A 23,664-nucleotide genomic window follows, 5' to 3' on the forward strand; every position below is an offset into this window, starting at 1 on the left:
GGTGATAATGTGGCAAGAATAATTTTGGACTTTTAAAATACAGTATGGAAATTACTATATCTCTACAAATATTCAGTATTTCTTACACAATGTAGAAGCTAATTTTTTTCTGTGTGAAGTTCAGTGTTCCATAACTACAAAATAATTTTCAGGATGGATACAGAAAAGCAGTTGAAGCCAAGTGTGTATTTCAACTGAGAGGACATATTACCCCTGTTCGGACTGTTGCGTTCAGCCCTGACGGACTGGCATTAGTATCTGGTGGACTTGGTGGTCTCATGAATATTTGGTCTTTACGGGTAAGGTCTTTACTTTTTTAGTATAACTATCTCCAGTGGCTGAGGCATCACACTTCGCGTTTTTTTTCTGGGGTGTTACAAACATGAAAGAATGTCGTATAAAATAATGATGAAATGTTATACTTAATAAAGCATAAATTTCAATTACACTTAACTGTTAAGTATCTTGTAGATGATGGTTCTATGATTTATTCACTTTTTAGTCTTAGTCATATTATTAGTTAGGCTTTGCAGAAGCAGCCACTCTCACTTTAGAGATGGGAAGAACATTGGTTTACTCCAAGAACTTTTCCAAGAATCATACATTGTTTCTTATTAAATAATTCTGTATCACTTATATTATCTCCCTAGTATGATGGAAGTGCTAGGTAGATTTTGGCTTTTAGCATTGACATTTCAGTTTTTAAGAAATTATTGAACAGCTTGGAGAATGTCATCCCTTAGGAATGTGCTTTGTATGTATTTAAATAGAGAAGTAGCTGTATATGCACACTGACACAGAGCACTTCTTTCCTTAGGATGGTTCGGTGCTACAGAGTGTTGTGATAGGTTCTGGAGCTATTCAGACTGCTGTATGGATACCTGAAGTTGGTGTAGCTGCGTGCTGTAACAGATCAAAGGTGATACTGTGTGTTAAAGTAATCCTACAGTTGCTTGTGTAATTAAGAATTGTCTTATGAAAAGACAATTCCATTTGTCTTTTTTGGGGAGGGAGGGGGAAGAACTATGCAGACAGGGCCTATGGCTGTATATTGGCTTGCGTTATATGAGCATACTTGTTTACAAAGCAGCTTGAATAACTGAGTCTATACAACTGTTATATTTTCAAGATACATGATTTTGACTTTCAACTACCACTTGAGCCTAAAAAGACTTATTTTTTAAATTATTTTTTTAAATGTCTCAAGTTGAATTTTGGGTGGTGAAGGAGAGGAGAATCCTTCAGAATTTGTGGTTGCAAAGGACTTTACACGCTGGTTACATCAGCATCTCTGTTTATTGGCAGCAACTGTAAATGAGCCACAAAAACAGGATGAAGACTTCTTATTTATGAAGCATGAAGATTTTTTTTTTCTCCAAACAAATAAGATACCTCAGTAATATAATTTAATATAGAGCAGTCTCAACATCAGAATTTTTTTTAAGGAGCAGCAAAATTTATTTCAATGTTTACTTTAAGTACTGCTTGTATCTGAACAAAAGTTTCAAATGTGGCAATATAGCAATATTTGCAAGCATTCATGAGTCTCCCACTTCCTCAAGTGATTAAAAAACAAAAGGCAAACAACAGCTGGTTGTTCCAGAAGACAGCTTCTTTTGTGAATAATGATGAACGTGGCACAAGTTATGGCTCCTGTTAGTAGAGCTGTGCTGTATTTGGTTCTAAGTATTTTCAAATTCTATGAAAGTCTTTCCTGAATTCAACCCTGATGTTGGAGATCATTTTACAAGACAAACCCTTAACTATGTTTATGCTGTTCACAAAAATTAACTCTACTTGTTAATATCTTCCATTCTTCCTTGGAATGATAATCATAATGCTGCCTTGAGAAGGTGACAGTAACAGATGAAGTGACAATGTGGAGGGAGCTACTCCGTAGTGTTTTTCAGCAGACTGTTAATCAACAGAGACGATACAAATATTTATTGCCCACTTTGGAAACTAAGATAGTTGGTGGTAATTCAATGGAGCTGAATAACCCTATTTGATGAATTTTTGATTTTTAACATGTCTTGTGTCTGCTGTTAAACAGGATGTGTTGGTAGTGAACTGTACATCAGAGTGGATATCTTCCAATCACATCCTTGCAACATGTAGAACTGCACTGAAACAGCAAGGAGTTTTAGGATTAAATATGGCTCCTTGCATGCGAGCTTTCTTGGAACGTTTGCCAATAATGCTTCAGGAGCAGTATGCTTATGAAAAGGTAAGAGCTAATGAGAACACTTAAAATTTCTTTCTCTTGGGATCACTGTGGTGGTGATCTGGTTGCAGTCTTTCAGGACTGAGATCCCCCCCAGAATTTCCTACATCTTGTCTGCAGATATCTTTCAATATTCTCCAAACTAACCATCTCTTAATTTGAGAATATTTAACATTTTAGAAAAACTTTTAAGTATGGAAGAAAATGTTTGTCTATAGGACTAGCTTTGTAGAAATCCTACTTCCAGATTGATGAATTTATATTCCTAACTGTGCATGTGTGATTTCTCTTTCCCCTTCCCCTCACCTTTAGCCCCATGTTGTTTGTGGAGACCAGCTTGTTCACAGTCCTTATATGCAATGCTTGGCGTCACTCGCTGTGGGCCTCCACCTAGATCAGCTGTTGTGCAATCCTCCAGTACCACCTCATCACCAAAACTGCCTCCCTGATCCTTCAACCTGGAGTCCCACGGAATGGGCCTGGCTAGAATGTTTCTCAACCACCATAAAAGCTGCTGAAGCCTTGGCGAAGGGAGCACAGTTCCCAGAATCCTTTACTGTTCCAGACCTGGAGCCTGTTCCAGAGGATGAACTTACTCTCCTAATGGTGAAATGTGCTAGATTCATTAAATTACGGTGGCTTGGGTTGGGAGGGACCATAAAGATTGTCCAGTTCCAACCCCCTGCCGTGGGCTGGGTTGCCCCTAACTAAATTAGGCTGCCCAGGGCCCTGTCCAGCCTGTCCTCAGGAAGGAAGCATGTTAGTGTTATGCATGTGGTTTGATGCAGTTAACATCTCTGAACTGGAAATTTCTATAATGTATGTATATATAGGCATATATATTTATATACATAAACATCAGCAATAAATGCAAGTTCATTTTTTAGTTATCTAGTACAGAATGTACTGTAAATTGCTATCAGTTGCATATTGGAAAAAAAAACATGGTAATTTTCTCAAGTTACAGAAGCAAGAAATGTAGAACTCTATTGTACTAATTTTGAAGTAACTTTTTGGCACATTCCTACACCAAATTATTTTAGTGATGTTAATGGTCTTTATGACTTTTTATTTTGGCTGACATATCCTAATATTATCAGCAATGTTACAACATCTTCAGAGAGCACGTGCTTCAAAAAGCTTTAAAGAAGATTATTTCATCATGAATTTTATTTGATTTTATTTATATGTTGATTGTGAACCATGAATAACAGTGTCGTTTGTAGGCATAGTAAAGAAGATTTTGTCTATGGACAAAAATCAAATATCTGAGTTTGCACGTGTTCACTCTTGTCTTTGTATTTTTCTCGAGTACTTTGAATGTCCATATTGTTCGTAGTTAATAAGGGAACAAGTATGACATAGCAGCAAAATAACGTGCATCTCTCGAACTGAATGTGGTAACTGTGCTTTTTGTTGCTTAGGATAACAGTAAATGGATCAATGGTATGGATGAACAGATTATGTCCTGGGCAACGTCAAGGCCAGAGGTTAGTAAAATGGAAATTTATTTATTTTATTTATTTTGCTGTAGTAAGCTTTTTGAACGTACTCTTTTTCTAAAGCATTCTTTCCTGCTGCAACGTAGGATTGGCACTTAGGAGGCAAATGTGACGTGTATCTGTGGGGAGCAGGAAGACATGGACAATTAGCAGAAGCTGGTAGAAATGTCATGGTACCAGTGGCAGCACCTTCTTTCTCTCAGGCTCAACAGGTGATCACCTAAAGACAGTCACATGTTTTTATTTTTATTGTTTTATACCATGCATTGTTTGAATATCAAAATCTCTCTTTGAATGTCTTCTACTTGTTGTTTGAATTTACTATTAAGTATGCTCAAAACATGTATTTTCTAGCATAATTAATAATTTTGAGATAAAATTCTGAGATAAAATTGACATTCAGGATAGAAACATCAAGACTTAAATAAATCTCAGGGAGGGAGTGTATTATATTTTCTGTCACTGGAAAAAGGTTTGATGAAACCAGTAGCAAGTTTCAATGAAGAAATCTGTGTTATGATAATAAATAAAAGTCCATTAAACATGCTGTAAGTGATGTTTTATGTTAATAGGATTGCCATGAAGGTATTTGCAGTGTGACTAAAGAGTCTGTGGTCTTGGTAGAATTACAAAGGAAAGTAGTGGTTGAAAAAATAAGATGATACATTGTAATTGTAATACAGATTGCTGCCTCTAAAACAAAAAGAACAACAAAAAAAAAAAACATTAAAAAACCCATAAAAACTTCTATGTATTTTTCTTGACCAGGTTGTTTGTGGTCAGAACTGTACTTTTGTCATTCAAGCTAATGGCACAGTTTTGGCTTGTGGAGAAGGGAGCTATGGACGGCTGGGACAAGGAAATTCGGATGATCTTCATGTGTTAACAGTCATTTCAGCACTGCAAGGTAAAACTGGTTTGAAAAGATTAAATTGATAGATAGTGAACATCATTTTGATAGTTAATGTAATTATTTGTGTTGATACTACTTTCACAGATTGTAATTGTTAATTGAAAATTGAACAAACAAACTAGATGTTCATTTCTCCTTGTTATGTTATTAGTAACATATTAAAATTCCGTAATTTTAAGACTGCTCTGGGGAAAAACATTTGCTGAGGGTAGGAATATTTCATTTCAAAACTAATGACAGGTCAAAACCATAGGTTGTACGTGAGAAGATGTAGAGTTTCTTCAAAGTAAATAATACAAGGGAATTGCTATGATAAGAAAAGTGTATTCCTGGTTGATGCCTTTCCCCAGATGTAATTTGCTACCCCTTGGGTCACTTGGATATGTGCATATTGAGAGTTTGTTTTTATTTACTGCAAACACTGTTTTCTCTATTCTCTCTCACAGGCTTTGTTGTAACACAGCTGGTGACCTCTTGTGGATCTGATGGACATTCCATGGCTTTGACTGAAAGTGGGGAAGTCTTTAGCTGGGGAGATGGAGATTATGGCAAACTAGGACACGGGAACAGCGACAGACAGCGCAGGCCTAGACAAATAGAGGCTCTGCAAGGAGAAGAAGTGGTGCAGGTTCCACAGCATATTTTTTCCTCTTACAAACTGTAAATACAGTAACTTAGTACTTAGGAATATTGGCTTCGGGTAAATGGTACAGTTAGTGATAGAGATGTTCCAGAACCACTGTCAGTCTTGTCAATTTGAATTCATATACTGAATGAAAACAGGAAACTTTTGACTTCTCACTGAGCGTTATGAAGCAAGTTGATAATTCCCAGTGGAAAATAGTATCACAAGTTCATTGGTGCTGTGATGTTACTCAACACTTGTTACTTGAGAAGTCTAACAATTTGAAAGAGCCTGCGAAAAAGGGATGATCTGGAGACTGTCAAAATACAGGCACAATTCAGATCTTTATATATTGATCTTTGTCAGACAACAGTGTTCTTTAAAATGAGTTGCCCTATCTTCCTTCTCTGTACTGAGTGTGCTTCATAGCAGCTCAAAAAAAAAGATACCTGGCTTTGGCTGAAGGTTTCTGTATCAAACCAGCATTCTTTCATGCCATTTAATAGAAGATGTGCTTGGCAAGCAACCTGCTTCCAGAAGATAGTTGTTTGGTTTTAACAAAAAAAAAAATAATAATAATTAAATAATAAGTGTCTGAAGGCCTTTATCCACACAAGTCTGCACATGTCCTTCTCCTAACATTACTGTGAGGATAAAGTAGAAATAGTGTTGAAATAATTCATGCTGCAGTACCTGTGCTTTATGACTTTATAATGTGAATATATTTTATAAGATGAGAAAGTTATTGCATAGTTTGATATGTAAAACAAGTTGCCTGTAAGAATTATATTTGTTTTACTTCCAGATGTCATGTGGCTTCAAACACTCAGCTGTGGTGACAGCAGATGGCAAACTTTTTACATTTGGAAATGGTGATTATGGTCGATTAGGGCTTGGAAATACTTCCAATAAGAAACTTCCTGAAAGAGTGACAGCGCTGGAGGGCTACCAGATTGGACAGGCATGGTTTATCTAAAACTGTCACTGTATCTTCATGTAATGCTGATATTTTCAACATATTTCAGTGTTTTGTTTTTATGTTTGGGATTGTATTTTGATTGCGATAGCAGAATTTGAAAAAATGTTTTTTCTGATATCTTTCCAGTCTTTTGAGCCTCTTTCTGCAAAACTGCTTTTTTTTCTTTAACATCGTAACATTTTTATGTTTAATCATTATGTATAAATTCATGACACATTTTATATTCCTAGGCAGTGAGCATGCTTAGCATAAAACTATTCTTTGGTTCTAGGAGCGGGAGTGGAAGCAGATTCCTTAAAAAACAAACAAAAAACCACCCTGTTGTCTTCCAAATGCTGTAAGAAGCAATAGAATTTTAATGTCCTTAAAGGGATCTTTTTCTTTCTTTCTTTTTTTTTTTTTTTTTTTAAACACAGCTTTTCTTTTCTAAAAGGTATTTGGGTTGTCTTAAGTTAATAGTGGCAAAAACTGTGGTAATAACATATTTCTTTGAACCAGGTGGCCTGTGGACTCAATCATACTGTAGCTGTGTCAACGGATGGTTCAATGGTTTGGGCTTTTGGAGATGGAGATTATGGTAAACTTGGTTTGGGAAATTCCACTGCAAAATCCTCACCACAGGTTAGAATTCATTGGGAAAAGTATTCTTTGCATAAATTTTTACTGTTGCTAAACCTATTACACAGCATTCAGAGTGTAGTTTTCAGAATTCAAATTATTAATTCTATATGCTATACTGTTGTAACAAAATCTACCATAAATAATTCTGATAGTATGTTATGTTAAGCATCACACTTTAAAGAATTTCAGGTAGATGATACTCAACCTTATGTCAGAGATAATACAAATAGTGAAAATTGTGAAAAAGTGAAATTCTTGTTTATTTTCTTTTTATATCTTCGTAATGCCATAGCTCTTTGTCCTCTCATTTACCCCCCTAGAAAGTGGATATCCTCTGTGGAATTGGCATAAAAAAAGTTGCCTGTGGAACACAGTTTTCTGTTGCACTGACAAAAGATGGTCATGTATATACGTTTGGACAAGGTAGGATAATCTAACACTTGGACCTTTGTACCTATATGGCTTTGTATACTGCAAATGAAAATGAAGGACATTAACACACATTCATGAGAGTAATCTTGGGATTTCAAAAATGCTGTTTTAACGTAGCCACAGATCTGGATTTTAGGCCTATATGTAGTTTGATCTCACAATAGCCTCACAGTTTAGTTTTTGAAGAGTGTTTAATTTAGTTTTTGACAGGTGTTTCTATAAAATTTCATTCAATTTCATGTCTAAAACCAGTGGGTTCTTTGAACGCTTGCCTTGCCTAATAGCGCCTATATCTGCCCAAGTTGTTAAGAATCTGGACAGGCAAATCGGCAGCATCACTGAGTTAAACGTGTTTTCTCTTTTCAAGTCAATTAATTCAAATGTGTTATAAAATTATGTGACATTTTGTTTTAATAGATTTTGATCTTATTTCACTTTTAAAGTGCAAATAACTTCAGCAGTTTCAATAAGCACAGGCAATGCTTTTTAGGAAACATACACTAGCATAACAAATTGCGCTGATGTCCCAGTTCTAAGAGTATTCAGAGTTGCTTTTTGTCCCTCCCCACCTTCTGCCTGCAAGTAAAATTAACAACCTATATATGTATGTTTCCTTGCAATTTCAGATCGCCTTATTGGTTTGCCTGAAGGCCGAGCTCGAAATCACAACAGACCCCAGCAGGTCCCAGTACTCTCAGGAGTCTTCATTGAAGACATAGCTGTAGGAGCAGAGCATACACTAGCTTTATCATCCACAGGCGATGTATATGCTTGGGGTAGCAACTCTGAAGGGCAGGTATGTACTGTTCCCTGTTTATTTCTAACCTTATTATTACTGTTCAGATGTGGTTGGAATATATATCTTCTGGTGGCAAATCAAGCTTTGATTTTTGTTCTTTTCCTTCCCCTCAGCCATAATAACATTTTAGGTTTTCTCCACAGTTGTTTTTTTCATTTCCTGTGCACTTGCACAAACAGTGGGGGAAAGCACTGAGAACATTCTATCAAAATGCACGCTTGTCGAAATGTTTTTTGAAAGAAACTTTACTGATCCATGACCTACCATCAATGTTCTTAAATACTAAAAAAAAAATAATTATGATGGGTTGCAATTGGATTCTTTTCATAAAGAAAAGATTAGTTTTATGTGAAGTCATTTTTACGAGTCAGAAGAAAATAGTAAATATTAAATACTCTCTTTGCTTTGGGACGCTGACTTTATCACTGCCCTTAAACGTCCATTCTCTTCCCACACCGAATGTATAACTCAAATTTTTTGAAAGGATTTCAGATTTTGAGTTTTGTATGCTGCAAGTGTAAAACCGAGCCTCTTGATGTTTTGACTCTTGGTGTTTCAAGAATGTTGGGCAAAGTCAGTGCTGTGCCATTTCAGGAATGAGTTTTTGAGAATGGTATTTGAGCCAGTTATTTAGAATAATTTCTAAAAGGAACATTTGTCTGTTTTTAAAATCATTGTTTCTCTTTTGGAAGAGAAAAACTTAGTGTTAAAAAAGAAAGATACAGGAAGTTAATTCTGAAAGCTTATTTGGTATACTTTCCATTGCAATGTAAAAAATTCACTTTATATGTTGTAGAAATAATTTTGTATACTCATGAAGTAGAAAGTTATCATTTTTACAATACAAAATTCAAAACTATTGGGGAGAAAATTAGAAGACTTTCAGTGAAATTTCTCTTCATGCTGATTGTTTTTTCAAACACCTGCAGGAATGTACCTGCTAGAGTAGAAGTGATATTTAAATTGCACAGGAGAGGTATGATCTGTGTTAACTCTGCATGAGAAGGATTGTGCAATATAGATGACTTAGCAGCACAGGTTAATTTCTCAGTGCACAAAAGACTGTGCAAAAAAATTTCTAGCTGTTCTCAGGCCTCTTTACCACCTAGATTTGCTAATCCCATTAAGCATGGATGTAATATTCTATCCAAAATAAAAGGTAAATGCAAGTATAATTAAAGATCTACAAGGCAAATGTTTTTAAGCTAGTATATGGTGTAGGAATTCTTAGCATTTGTTCTGAATCTTTGCTTGAGAGTTTTCTAGAAGCATTATCACAGTTGTTGATTCTTATTTGTGTCTTACAACTGTCAGCTTGGACTTGGCCATACTAACCATGTCAGAGAACCAACCCTAATAACAGTCCTGCAAGGAAAGAATATTCGGCAGATTTCAGCAGGTCGTTGCCACAGTGCTGCCTGGACAGCGCCCCCAGTTCCACCCAGAGCTCCAGGTAAAGAGCTGAGATGATTTGTATGGTCATTTGAATTAGTCTTTGTGTTTCATGAGGGATGAGTGTAATGCAAACTGTGGAATGTTTGACACGAATTTGTTTCAGTTTATATCCATGCAGGTTTTCAAATTACCTTAGTTTCTCAGTTTTGCAGTCCTTTATGAAATGATGTTTTCTGTCTTGTGTGGTAGGTGTATCGGTGCCTTTACAGCTTGGCTTGCCTGATGCCATTCCACCGCAGTATGGGGCACTGAAGGAAGTGAGCATTCATACAGTAAGAGCAAGGCTCAGACTGCTGTACCATTTCTCTGACCTCATGTACTCTTCATGGAGATTACTTAACCTCAGTCCCAATAATCAGGTAAAATTCCATTTGAAAAATGTATTTTAGCCCTGTTGTGTTGTACTGTATCGCTAGCAAGTTTCTTACTAGGCCTCATTAGTAGAATCTGTAAGATTTTTTTTTCCTAATAAAGAAATAAAATATACAAATTTGGATTAAGTCAGGCTTTGTCAAAGTGCCATTATATATTTTCAGTTATGTTAATATCAACATGCTAGTAGTTTTCAAAAAGTTACTATCCTCAAAGCTGGAAAAAAGAAGTGCCTGTCTTCTTTGTGAAATATTGAAGTGCTAGTGATTAATTAGGAAGGTTTTATTCTGTAAATAAGTGAATTAATGACCTTTATTAATATGTTTATTTTCATACTGCTTTATTGCAGAACAGTACATCTCATTACAATGCTGGAACATGGGGGATAGTGCAAGGCCAGCTAAGACCCTTGCTAGCACCACGAGTGTACACGCTCCCTATGGTACGCTCTATAGGAAAGACCATGGTTCAGGGAAAAAACTATGGTCCTCAGATTACTGTAAAAAGAATATCAACCAGGTCAGTATTGTTTTCACAGGCAGTGTATCTGATACCGAACAAATACTGATCTTCATACATTTTCCATAACCTCTAGCATATCAAACTCTCTCTGTACATCTTCATTGTGAGCAAATGACTTCAGTAACCTATACACCTTTATGAGTTACACTGTATGGTTGTGTCTTCCTTTTTCAAAAGGGGTCGGAAGTGCAAACCCATTTTTGTACAGATTGCAAGGCAAGTGGTAAAGCTGAATGCATCAGACCTTCGCCTGCCTTCTCGTGCCTGGAAAGTGAAACTGGTTGGAGAAGGAGCTGATGATGCAGGGGGAGTGTTTGATGACACTATTACAGAAATGTGTCAGGTAGGAAAAGTCTGTCAGTTTGAAATGCCTGGTAGAGTTCTTTTGTTTTGTCTGATTTTGTTTGTATTTGTCAATTGTCCTTTATGCAGCATAGCAAATTCTTCTTGTTCTTCAGTCCTGAGCCACAGTAATAGAACTGTCCACTTAGGGATGCCTCTGAGGAAAAAAAAAAGCCTTTAGATTGTAGCAAAGAGATGGAAAAAAGCCACACTACAACTTAGCATTACAGTAAATCCCCTTGAAGTTCTGCGGTAGCCCCTACATGTTACGGGAGCATTTTGCAGGCACCCATTTTTCCCCAGCCAATATTTTCACTAAGATTCCATCCATGCAATTCTATCCTCTGACAGATGTTTCATGGGATCACATATGTTTTTACATATGTGAAAATAAACGTCACTTCTCAGGTTCAGTGCTGGAAAGGAGTTCACTAGCAGAATTTATGCATTTTTACCTTAACTTGAGCCCAGATATTTCTGCTGTTGACAGCTTGGTATTGTCTTTTCCGATTCATAATTTATGTTTCTTTCCTAAGCAGTTTACATTAAATATGAGAGAGGGCTAATAAAAGTTCAGAACATAACTAATGAAAACATTTGTTTCATCTGTAATTCTTGCAAAACAAAAAAAAAAAATTGTACCAATAGGGTTGTAGAGTTGAGGGCTTCTGATCATTTCCAGAACAAGTACCAGCAATGCAGCATCACAGAGTAGTCACAGTAAAGCAACCATTATAGTCTGATGATAAGGCAGGTCTTTAAATAAACATGATTTTATGAATAAAATCACCCCATTTTGTTTCTTCCTCTTAAATATTACACAGGAATTTTTTAGTAGTTATCATCACTGTAGCACAATATTCTGTCTTGTAACACATTATATAATGTCAAAATATTTCTCTCATATGTTTGTTGTTCCCATGTCAAATAATGTCTTGTTGTTGTTGTTTTTCTTACTGTTTTTTTAAGGAGCTTGAAACTGGAGTAGTAGACCTGCTTATTCCTTCCCCAAATGCCACAGCTGAAGTAGGCTACAATAGGGATAGGTAAGTTATCTAGAATTTCTTTTTTACTGCAATTGTTAGTAGGTGAAAATTAACTTTTTTCTTTTTTTTTAACAAATGATGAGACTTCATGATTGCCCCTAGTATATTTTTTCCTCTAAGTTGTGATGTTACTTCGATGTGAAGGAGAGGGCATGATTTTAACACAAACTTTCTGGATTGCAGAATTGAGCATTGCATCAGGAACGTCTCAGTGTGTTGTAGGGATTAATTCTGCCCATCTTGGTGTCCCTTATTTCAGCTGTTTAGGACAATCTTACTTGGACGCCCCTTGCTGATAATTGTGTTTGCGGTTACTGTGCAGTGCTTAGAAATACTTGGTCTTTTGCTTCTACTGAAGCAACATAGCAATTATACTATAGCCTTCGATGTCTTTTCTTTCAGGTTTCTCTTTAACCCTTCAGCATGTTTAGATGAGCATCTGATGCAGTTTAAATTTTTGGGCATTCTCATGGGTGTAGCTATTCGTACAAAAAAGCCATTAGATCTTCATTTGGCTCCAATGGTCTGGAAGCAACTTTGTTGTATCCCACTCATCTTGGAGGATTTGGAGGAGGTAGATCTGCTCTATGTGCAGACCCTCAACAGCATTCTTCACATTGAAGACAGTGGGATTACCGAAGAAAATTTCCATGAGGTAAGTTATGAAAGTTGGAACTTTAGAGTTTATTCTGCAAGCGATCGCTTTTAGCAGACTGACCTTAACACTGCTGTTTGTTTTATTGGGATAGCAAGGACTTAATACGCATTTGGAATTGTTTGTGATCTGAATATAACTCTGGATGACTGATAGTAAAATATTAAACATAGGTCACTTGAGTGACTTAAGCTGAAAAAAGTTTTTCTGTTTTGCGTAACAGATGATTCCTTTAGATTCTTTTGTTGGCCAAAGTGCTGATGGCAAAATGGTTCCCATAATCCCTGGAGGGAACAGCATCCCACTTACCTTTTCAAACAGGAAAGAATATGTGGAAAGGGCAATTGAGTACAGACTTCATGAAATGGACCGTCAGGTAAGAATCATAGCATGACCCTCTCCACCGTTGTTAGTGTGAACAGCATTTTTTATTTATCTAAGTTTCCATTTCGTATTCCAGAGAACAAGAAAAACTTGGTTTTCTGCATCTTGGATGGGTCCCCGGTGATTGTTTTTCCCCCACAAACTTGTCTATTTTGTTTGCTAGTTTTAGGTCAGTCCTACTTTCCTTAGTAAATGCATGTTTAACAAAAGCACACGGGGAAGGAAGAACTACTCTTTCACTAGATTGGTGCCATTGCGACTCTCATCCCATCTTGGGAGGCTCCACACAACTGTACTTACTGTGCAGTGTTATTAGACATCATAGCAACATAGTCTAGCTGAAGTAAATATTATGAACAAACATTGTTTTTTAAAACTGTTTCTCTTCTCCTTTAGCACTGAAACTAAAAATGCAACATTAAATGTTCTGAGAAGTATTAATTACCAATTTTCATAGTTCTGTGTATTTTGTCACTTGTGTAGTGAAGCTCGTAAAAGCATGAAATATGCTAATTACTTGTTTAGAAAATTACTTTCCTTTTACACAATGTATAGATACATGCAGAATATTGTTACCTGCATTAGGAAGATAACGTTCTCAACAAGGTTAACCAAATCATGTCTTCTAGAAAAAAAAACAGCACTTTGTTCCAGCTCAGATGTATGATATCTACACCACTTTTTGGTTTAGCCATTATTATTTGTGCTGATAACTTGCGCTTTAACTTATTTTATGTTGTGTCATGTACAATTACCATTAAAAATAAGTTTAGTTTTTTACCTTTAATATTCTCCAGAATTTTGAGAGAGGATGTAGTAGTCCTTATAGGGGATGCATATGTATTTGGCAGATGTTCTCTCCTTTTACCCTGTTCCTCAGCAGATACGTTGCCTCTGCATTTATTTGGATGGTACAATAAGTGATAAAGGTCAGACAATTGCATTTCCAGTGTTTCTTCTGTTTTGGGCAATAGGTGGCTGCTGTAAGAGAAGGAATGTCTTGGATTGTTCCCGTTCCCTTGTTGTCTCTTCTGACTGCTAAGCAGTTGGAGCAGATGGTCTGTGGAATGCCAGAAATATCAGTTGAAGTTCTGAAGAAAGTTGTGCGATACAGAGAAGTTGATGAGCAGCATCAGCTCGTACAGTGGTTCTGGCATACCCTCGAAGAATTTTCGAATGAGGAGAGAGTCCTTTTCATGAGGTTTGTGTCAGGAAGATCTCGATTGCCAGCCAACACAGCTGATATCTCTCAGCGATTCCAAATAATGAAGGTTGATAGGGTAAGACGCTGTTTTTTTTATTCTTTTTTTAATATTTATTATTATCTGTATTTATTATTCCTATCTAGCTTTATCTGTCCTTTGGCAATAGGAGCCAGGTTTGCATAATTGTACATTTACAGAGAAAGCTTGGAGTAGGATATTCCCTGAGGCATTAAAATGAAGGATTTTAATTGCGGAGAAGCTGGAACACTGCATGAATTGGATATGAATTCATGTGATGCATTTACCGTAATTCTGTGATTGGAAGTCAAGACAAGCTCTTGCATGAGGAAACCAAACCTCTTCTGTTCTAACTTATCTACAGTCATTTTCTGTTCCATTTCCTTTTTTCATTTGATGATTTTTACTCCCATAAGTTTGTCATATGACTGTTAACAAACTCTGAAGTCTGAGTTTCACAGTATGCATCCTTGCAGCACATTTTGTACAGGATGCCTACACTTTGCATTGTGTCGTTGTTTTGGGCGGTGAAAGCATGTTCTCTAACTGTAAGAATCAAATATTTGGGCAAAGATAACAGCGGTTGGACTGTCATCTTTGGTTAGGTGTCTTTCACGTCACCTCAATCAAGGCACGGTATGATACGTAAATTTGAATGTTGTTTGTTATCTTCCAGTGGGTTGCTAAATGTTATGATCAAGAGTTCCAGTAGCTGTGTTTCCTTACTGAGCTGAATAACTCAGAGAGGTTGATAGAACAGTAGTCTGGCACACAGTTCAGGAGGAAACAGGAGATGTAAGCAAGGGATGGCAGTCTGCTTCTTAAGAGAAATACTGAGGTAAACTGAGAAAATGCTGGACGATAGAGGCAGGGAAGATGGAAGCAATGAATTGTGGATATGTTGCATTTCTTACTACATTCACAAACTTACCAGTGTCCCACCTTTTATCCATTTCCGCAGCCTTACGACAGCTTGCCTACCTCACAGACTTGTTTCTTTCAACTGAGGCTCCCACCTTACTCCAGTCAACTAATCATGGCAGAGCGTTTGCGCTATGCAATCAATAATTGCAGGTCTATAGATATGGACAATTATATGCTCTCACGGAATGTGGACAATGCAGAGGGCTCAGACACAGATTATTAACATTCTGTGAACAAAATCATCTTCCTTTTACTGAAAATAGTGCCCTAAGTCCAATTTGTTGTTGACATAATTTTATGGTAACCATAGATGTTTTAGGAGCATAAAAGCAGATGTTAATAAACAGTGGCCACATTTTAGTTACTCTAAATGTAACGAAAAATTAGATGTTTTTATTTTTTTGTGATTGTAAAAAAGAAAAAAAGAAAACAACAAAAAAAGTATGATCAATAATTTTTTTCTCCTTTTTTGGTCACTTTTGATAAGTTTGCATGGAGACATTTGGGTGCATTTTTGTTGGGAATAGTACATTTGTAAGCCCTCCCAGTGAACATGAAGGGTTGTACATTGTGTATAATTGTTCATTAGCAAGGACAGTTTTACATGAATATTCACATATTTATTTTGTTCTAATTTGAATTGCCTGTGCAGGGTTCCTTACGCAGAGAAAAATAAAGCAAATTCGAGAATTGGTTGCTTGGATGCATTTGTGAATTGTGCATTGGTTTACTTAGTCTTCATACTTCGTTTTGTCTCAGGAAATTGTAGTGTTACCATGTTTAGTCAGGACATGCTTTTTGGAACACCCTGAAATGTTTATCTTCTACTGTCTGATGGATAGGACTGTGCCCTGCGTTCTTAATGTCTTTGAGGGCGTGTTCAGGTGTACCACTATTTATACCATGTACTTCAATACAAGTTAAAGTTGTGCGTGATTCCTTCTTGACTTTCATTTGGACACTTTTCTTTTCCAGAGTATTCCTTGTTGACAGTAATAATACACAGCCGCTGTGACTCAAAAACAGAGTGCCAATAAATGAAGGTGGGCAGGATAGTGGGTGAAGATGTGGATTTTATGCACATTCCGAGTGTCTGCCCTTGATTTTAGTAAACCACATGCGTTTGGTATCTGTTGCAGCTGTAACTGTATTATAATCGTGAGTATTTAGTAACATCTCTATTTGGATAGGGCAGTGACGTACCGTTACAAAGAAATGCTTATTCACTGTCTTAGGAAAGTGCTGTGAAAATAATCCTCTTCGGGCTCTGTATCAAAACCATAATTTGTGCCAAGGTGCCAATGCTGCTTTGTGCTCAGGAGCACAGTGTCACCGGGCTGACGAGAAGGGTGTGTTTCTCTGCTGCCCTGGCCTGATTTCCCCCTCCTTCTCACCGGAATCCCTTGATAAGGGTGTTGTGGGGCCTCGTGGCGAGTGAGAAAATTCCTTGACCTCAACTCACCTGGTACACGACCGGTCTGAGTCTGGAGAAGAACACAGACATTCCTGTTGCCTGTGATTGCTGTAGGTTAGCAGGGATTATCAGGGAAACTTCCCAGTTGTCCAAGACTAACTGGTGTATGGCTGCCAGCTGGTGGTGCTCAAAGGGCTGAGTAAAGAATTGTAAAGAATTTCAGCTCCAGGTTGTATCTGGTGAAGTTGTTTCAGTTGGGACTCGGTGTTGGCTCACGAAGAAGGCAAAAGGTTCTTCAGCAACGAGTAAGAACCAGGCTGTGGCATGAAACACCCACAGGGACCCTTGTAACAGTCCTGGGAGAAGGAGGGTAGGGGCACTAAAGTCAGGCAAGTGTAGTTTCCTGCTGCTTCGTATTTAAAATTAGACTGAGATTTTTGCATCTCATCACTGTGTTGTGGAGGAGTATATTCACATCTTGGTTTAAATTTTAGGTGTTGTACGTATATATGCACTACAGCAAGTACTGTATTACTGTATATTGGACCTCCTTTATGTCCTTTATCCTTCATCAGTTTGCCAGCGTGTTCAGTCAGATAAAGAAGGTAATAGAACTGTGCCAGAGAATTCAGCTTTGCACAGACTGTGTGTTTTGGCTCTTGGATAATGAAGGTATTTTTGGAGACAGTTTGCAGTTAAGTAAAAGGGGATGCTGATGTTTGTAAATATAGATGTTCATTAAACAATTGAGCGCAATTCCTTTTTAAATTACCCTTGTCCTTTGCATATTCTATCTTTGAATTTAATCTAAGTGCTTATTTTTATTTTATCCAGCTGTTCTCTGTCATGGCATTGTGCACACATTCTTTTCTATCTGCTGTTTGGCTTTTTTTTTCTGTTGCTCAGACATCAAAGTGAGACTGGAATTGTGTTCACCCTTATTGCATAGCGCTTCTTAGACATAACTCCATTTGAAGGCAGGGAATGCACTGGCTCAGTTCTACTGTCCATTGGAGACAGTCTGAGAAAATTATAACTTTATGTCAGTTCAGGAGTATTTTACATATGCAAACATCTTTGTATAGAAAAAAGAGAGTAAATATTACCAGTGTGTATCTGCATTCTGTAGTATAAGTCATACATACTGTAGTTTAAGGCATCTATACCTATATGTAGGTTTACACACGTACAATAAAAAATGCATGCAGCTCAGTCCTGTAACTTGCTAATGATGGAGTTGCTGCAGCAGGCTGCAGCAGGGTAGGCTGTGAGCTTTTTCAAAGCATCATCATTTCCCTTCTGCTTTTTAGCACTGGATGAAACGTGTATGACTGTAGCAGTGAAAGAAATGTGTAGCAGAGGTAGGAACAGGTGTGTGAATGTGTTTGTGTAGTCCCTTTATAGATTAATGAAGTATGGAACAGGATATGCTTAAAGCATTAAATGCTAAACGTCAATAGAGAAAAACAGCTTGAAAAATGTTTGTCACACATATTGTGCTGGAGAAGTAATGTATAGGAGAGTACTCAAAAGCTCAAAGCCTCTTGTTGAATGTGAGTTCTGTTTGCAGCTGTTGACAGCTGCCTACCCTTTCTTTATACTTAACTCTGAAGAAGCACGCCCTTTCTCTGATTCTAAGGCTGTTGCTTCTTGAGGCCCTAATTTGTTTCTTACCCTGTTTTTAACCTGGGATGATTTCTTCTCTCCCTCCTGTGTATTTCCAGTCACTTTTTCCATTTATTTCCCCCTCCGTATACCTAAGAATTACATGATGAACCTTTCTGGGCTATCAGACAGCTGGCTAGCACTTTTAAACATGCAGGCAGACTACAGCAGAGACAAGATGAGCAGCCAGTCCCTGAGACTAGACTCCTGGACCTAGCAGTGCAAGTGTTGGCTCAGCCACCTGCCCTGCAATGCAGTACAAGTGTCTGTCATGCCTAGAGGGGACTGGTAAGAGTAGAATGTGATATTGAGCAGTAGTGTTCTCCAGAGAAAAGGTGAGCAAATGATCAGTTCAGGTCTGGAAATTTGATTTATATCTGTGATTTAACCCTTTTTTTGACTTGGTGATAAAGTTCAACTGTAGAAGTTATGAGTACTGGTAAGTAAAGTCTTACCCTCTTAGACGTCTTACTTTTGTACCTTAATGCCAAAATGATCTGTGTTGTCACAATGAAAATGTGAAGGGTCTTCGGGTTGTTGCTTTTCTCCAATTCACATTTTTAGACTTGATTAATCAAGTGCTGCATTATGCACATGATTTTTCCAGTTTCAAGGAACAGTAAAAGCAGAGGTGTTCTGTCCTTAAAAGGTGTGAAAATTCATGCCTTTTTTCCAGTGAAGCCTTTAGAAAACATTCAGCCATCTGTTTGGACTTAAACCAGAGTGCAGCAGAGCACCCATGGGTAGCTGAAGTAGTGCTACACCAGAGGTAAGTGGAACTCAACCATCCACGTAACTTAAAGCTGAGCCATTTTTCTGGGCAATTTTTCAAACACCAACTTTTTTTCCGGCTTACTGTCTGGAATCATGTTAGCACTTCTCTCTGCTCTCAGTGCTACTGAGGGACGTTTCTCCTTAACTCTCTCCAGCCCGCTCTGTGTTATGTTCCGGCAGAAATCCACGTGCAGTGTTTGCAGTGACCCCCCATAGAGGATCGCTGCTTCTAGCGTCCGGTCCGTGATCCGTGCGCAGTTTTCCAGTTTGAGGGTCTTGAGGCTTGGGCAGTTCTTGAGGAGAAGCAAGAGGCAATCATCTGTGACATGGCCGCATCCTGAGAGGGTCAGAGATAGCAGGTTTGGACATCTGAAAAGTAATTGTTAAGGTGAGAGGAGGGAAGAATAAATAGTATACAGAGCTTGGAGAAGCCACTGTCTTGAAGAATTAATATTAAAGTTGGAAAAATACTTCCTCTTCCACCAGGAGGGGTAAGAAAGCATGAGTAGGGAGGGGCACAAGTGGACCTTAAGGCTCAGCTTTACCTATCGCAGTGCTCTTATTTACCTTCCTTTGCTTTTTCTGTTGCTGTCAACATCTGTAGCTCAGTCGGCACAGTGGAGGAGGGGAAGTGGATGCGTACATAAGCTGAAGAAGACCCCGTAGAGATCATGGGTTCAGGTCAGAATTGATTTGTGGACAAGTGAGTGAAGCTTTGTAGATGTTCTGAGTGTAGGCAAGTAAGACACTCCCACTTGTGATTTTATGGGGTTTGTGTGCGCACTGCAACTCCTTGGTTTTACTGAGTGGGTGCCGGCAGCTCCCTAATGGGGTTTGTTGATGTTTGGTCCCCACACAGCTCATTCAAATAATTGAAACTGGTAATAACAAAATTAAAAAAAGCTTGTTTTGTTTTTTTGTTTTTTTTTAATTATGTATGTTGTTTGTGTAGACCTGAGCAAGTGCAGGGAAGTCCTATTTCAAGGAAGTATGTTTATGATGTACACTGCCTGTGCAGGCTGGTTCCTCTACACTACATGTTTGCAGGGAGCCTTGTACACCAATCCCCAGTCCTTCTGTATGTTGTTTGCTTTCTTGCTTACAGCTCTCTCTGAGGAGCAGCAGGACTTCTTTGGGCTCTGTTGGTGAGGAAGAGTGATTACAGTAATGCTAATGCTGATCTTGTGAGACATCAGTTGAGGACTGCCAACCTACCTGTGCCTGCAGGAACGGGAAGCACTTCATGCCTAAAAATTTGTGCTCAAAGCCCATACTGGGTTTAAGGTGCGGTGTACAGCAGTGGGGACAAACAAGGGACTCTCCATTCTTTACCACGGCTGTACAGCCATCACTGCAGCATATTCTTTTTTACCTTAAAAAACAGTACATCTCTTTCCCCACCCTGCCCCCAAACGCTGCTTGATATCTCCTTTAGAGCAGAGGTAATAGTGAGATCATGCCAGCCACAATGTCTTCTTTTTGTGTATGCTTGTGAACAGTTAGAAAACGTGCAAAAGTTAAGGAAGGATCTGACAAACCCATCTTGCACAGTTTCATCAACAGAACTGAAGTACTCGTAATTCAGAGAGCAAAGTATTAATTTAATATTTTTTTTCTTGGCGCAGAGTGCTAGGAAATCTGTTCTGATGCTTTAAAAGGGTTGCTTCATAGACTTGGGAAGGCTGAAATGGATGAAGTGGATCACTGTTAATGTAACTCATTTTTAGGAGTGGAGATTGAACTTACAGACAGTAACGTGTTTAATGCTGAGAGGTGGTGGTTGAATGTGGATAGAATCCTTGCTACCCCACCTTTGCATTTTGTACAGCAAATAATGCATCTTTATGCATTATTTATACAGTATACATATGCAATATGTATACTGTAGAGGAAGGCACTTAAGTAAGTGTTAAACTGTCCGAGCTGTGGTCTGTTGTCCTTCCTGAATTCTAATTTGTGATGGTAAAAAAATGGAAATAACAGTTAAGTGTGGCATTGTGGTAGACATGCCAGTGCCCAAAATGAGGGAATATTTATTCCAAAGCCCCTCCTTCCTAGGGACAGATGTGTTTCAGAGCTCTGAGTGGCTCATTAATCAGAAGTGTTAATCAACTGTTGTCACAGTTACTTTGGAATTTTTCTACTTACAATTTGCATTCTTTTCTGATCCCATACTTCAGTCCTTGGCTGGACACTGCCCTGTTGCTGGTTCTCACTGGCACTCTGCATCGTCACTGTCCCAGTTTGTTGGTGGTTTTAAAGTGTTAGTTCCAAACAAAGCTTTCTGCTTGGCACATTGTGGCACTAAGCTGGGGGCTGGCTGCAGCACAGAGCTGTCCTGTTCCAGCTCTGAGCTGGCCAGTGCCAGTCTTGCTGTTACTGAAATGCACTGGGATTGGTTCTAACTTATGTTTGCTCCTCCTAATGCAGGTTAACACTTTTTTTTCTTAGACCTGCTCTGTAGCACTGAAGCTGTTAGAAGAAACAATGTGGTCTGAGAGTAGTTCTTCCATAGTGGCACTTTTCTAGTGTAGCTTATAAAACCCAGAGACGTATACAGTTAAATTCCAGTAATAAAGGAATAGTGTTTAGTAACGTGCTTGTTTTTATACATTCACAGCGTGAAACCATGCCTTTCCCTTAGGGGTTCCCCATGGACAATCCTCTACATTGACCAAATGGTTCACTGAGTTAAGCAGCTATTTACTAAACAGTATTGTGCTTTCCTGTATTAATTAAGCATTCTTCCAATAAAAGGGGGGAAAAATAGGCTTAAGGAAAGTCTATGAGAAGATGCACTATTGCCACTATAAAATCAACAGTAAGACTGCACAATCAAAGCACTCACTCTCTGCCCCCTTTCAGTCAGGTAGGTGGTAAGAAGGTGAGTCAACCATCCTAAATGCTGTAGTTTCAAAGCAGCTAACTAACTTTTACAGTAATGCAGAATTAATTGCACACCCAAAGCACATACCTGTTGCCAACTTCTAGTAAAAAATCAGTGACAGTGTTCTCATGCCTGCTACAGAAGTCTTTCTGGAAACTGTTTTTCATCCAGTCCTCAATGTTACACACCTTGACTCTCACTGAATACCAGCAGATGGACAAGTATTTTAAAGCAGGTCCCAGGAGGAAGTTGTGCTTCTGTAGTTCCACTGGAGAATTAAAGTTCAGTAAAGACCAAAGCACAGGATCTTGAAACACTTCTAGCAATTTGTGACATGTTTTTGCTAAACTTTTCCTGCTGTTTTTGTCCAGAAAGGAAAAGAGATGCAAGAGGCATTCCCGATTCAGCTGGGTTATATGCATAGCCCTTGCAGTGTGCTAGGGAGCTGACAGTCTCCTGGCCTTGGAATGATGGCAGTGCTGGAAGGCGCTGGGATCACCAGAAGGCTGTTGCTCATATATGGTTGTGGAATGGTGTTTATTTTTGGCCAACAACTGGTGCAGAAGTTAAGAATGGAGAAAGGATAAGGACGATGCCTGTTTGAAACTGTTGTTCTGTTCCTTCAAGGGAATGGAATGGGCATGTAGAAAACAGCAGGAGCTGACTTCCACAGAATGCTTCCTTATAAGGAATTTTTTTTCTTTTTTTAATTTATTTTTAGGCAGGTCTGTTACTTAGCAAAGAGCTTGGGCTGTGTTAATGAATGGGAAGGGGCAGAGGGTAGTACTGCAGTAAGGGGCAGCCCTGCCAGCCTCTCATGTTCCAAAGTTAGTTTTTACAGCATATGATAACCATATCCTTTTCCATTAATTACTCTAAGGCTGCACTGATATTATTAACTCACTTCTAAGTGTGCAGAGCGAAACAGCCTCTGAAGGACTTTTTTTTCCCAGGAACCTGCACCTTTTTGTACCTGGGAAATTTTCTGTACCTGTGTATTTTAACTGGATTTGTCTCAGTATGACAGGGTTAAACGGAACCAAAGTTGAACTTCTACTTCTCAGTCTGCAATAGCAGTTTGAAACTGAACTCTGACAAAACAAGAGAAAAATCTATTTGGTCTGCAGCAATGTTGTTAACTTCTGGTCACTGCATGAGTAATGCATATTCCTTGACCACAGCAGCTCAAAGAAAATAACTAGTGGGACCAGTACAGTTCTTTAAAGTTAGTAATTTTCTTCTGTAAATGTTCAGTTGAGCTTAATGATTGCCTTTCTGGTTTCATATCCTTTGTAATTAAGCATTTTCCTTGGAATTACAAGGGTAGTCCTGCTTCATTCCCATGCTCAGAAAACGGGCTATGGCCAGTAGCATCAAGACTTTATCAAGACACATAAAAAACAAGAGTAGATGATATCACATACCAGGTAAGCCAGTCACTGGAAAATAGCAGCTTATGTGGTATGATGCTGGGGATTGCTCCGTGTACTCATACTAGTTTTTCAAACTCGTCTCTCCCTACCTTGTTTTCAGAACTTACCTTTGCTTCTGGAAAGGTTAAAATAGTTGAGGCTACTCCAGAGTTGTAATAAACACAGGAATATTATTTTAAGGAAAAACATAAGCAAACTAGCAAACTCGGATTATAAAGTTACTATTGCTGGGATGGACTCTTAAAGCACACAGAGGGTACACACTATGGTCTGACCCATTATAACAGCTGTTGTATGACAAGACCTGCTACAGCTGGGTCCTCTTCAGGTTTAAATACCAGGTTCTGATAGAGGTGGTAAACAGTGAGAGCACTGAAAGGTTCTTTCTTAATTCCGTTTTTCTCCCAAGTTAAAATACTCTGCCATCCCTGCTCAAATTGATAAACACTGATGATACTCTGAAAGCCTGCAGA

The 23,664-nt window shown here is 38.2% G+C and overlaps 2 protein-coding genes across 13 annotated transcripts in view; one reads left to right on the forward strand and one right to left on the reverse strand.

Annotated features, from left to right (window-relative positions):
- Positions 1-15,708, forward strand: part of HERC1 (HECT and RLD domain containing E3 ubiquitin protein ligase family member 1) — a 95,646-nt gene extending 79,938 nt beyond the window's left edge. For all 11 annotated transcript variants that reach the window (XM_040706775.2, XM_040706778.2, XM_040706784.2 and 8 more), the window contains 21 exons: positions 153-299; positions 818-919; positions 2,054-2,227; positions 2,537-2,830; positions 3,649-3,714; positions 3,813-3,938; positions 4,495-4,633; positions 5,086-5,267; positions 6,070-6,225; positions 6,742-6,864; positions 7,185-7,287; positions 7,923-8,092; positions 9,410-9,548; positions 9,740-9,909; positions 10,272-10,441; positions 10,622-10,787; positions 11,756-11,832; positions 12,235-12,487; positions 12,711-12,863; positions 13,846-14,151; positions 15,056-15,708. In XM_040706775.2, coding sequence (XP_040562709.1) covers positions 153-299; positions 818-919; positions 2,054-2,227; positions 2,537-2,830; positions 3,649-3,714; positions 3,813-3,938; positions 4,495-4,633; positions 5,086-5,267; positions 6,070-6,225; positions 6,742-6,864; positions 7,185-7,287; positions 7,923-8,092; positions 9,410-9,548; positions 9,740-9,909; positions 10,272-10,441; positions 10,622-10,787; positions 11,756-11,832; positions 12,235-12,487; positions 12,711-12,863; positions 13,846-14,151; positions 15,056-15,241 — 3,402 coding nt within the window. In that variant the 3' untranslated portion in view covers positions 15,242-15,708. The remainder of the gene's footprint in view (positions 1-152; positions 300-817; positions 920-2,053; positions 2,228-2,536; positions 2,831-3,648; positions 3,715-3,812; positions 3,939-4,494; positions 4,634-5,085; positions 5,268-6,069; positions 6,226-6,741; positions 6,865-7,184; positions 7,288-7,922; positions 8,093-9,409; positions 9,549-9,739; positions 9,910-10,271; positions 10,442-10,621; positions 10,788-11,755; positions 11,833-12,234; positions 12,488-12,710; positions 12,864-13,845; positions 14,152-15,055) is intronic.
- FBXL22 (F-box and leucine-rich repeat protein 22) lies at positions 10,246-22,227 on the reverse strand. 2 transcript variants are annotated; one of them, XM_040706174.2, is made up of 3 exons: positions 21,846-22,227; positions 13,653-19,240; positions 10,246-10,943 (listed from the first exon to the last, which is right to left on the reverse strand). In XM_040706174.2, exons 1-2 carry the CDS (start codon positions 22,178-22,180, stop codon positions 18,895-18,897), a joined length of 681 nt encoding a protein of 226 aa, XP_040562108.1. In that variant the 5' UTR covers positions 22,181-22,227; the 3' UTR covers positions 10,246-10,943; positions 13,653-18,894. The 2 variants fall into 2 exon arrangements, with proteins under 2 accessions (XP_040562108.1, NP_001376518.2); NM_001389589.2 differs by lacking the exon at positions 10,246-10,943 and having other exon boundaries at positions 15,386-19,240.
- Between the last annotated feature and the right edge of the window lie 1,437 nt (positions 22,228-23,664).

This window comes from Gallus gallus, chromosome 10 (assembly GCF_016699485.2).
Source record: "Gallus gallus isolate bGalGal1 chromosome 10, bGalGal1.mat.broiler.GRCg7b, whole genome shotgun sequence".
NCBI lineage: Eukaryota > Metazoa > Chordata > Aves > Galliformes > Phasianidae > Gallus > Gallus gallus.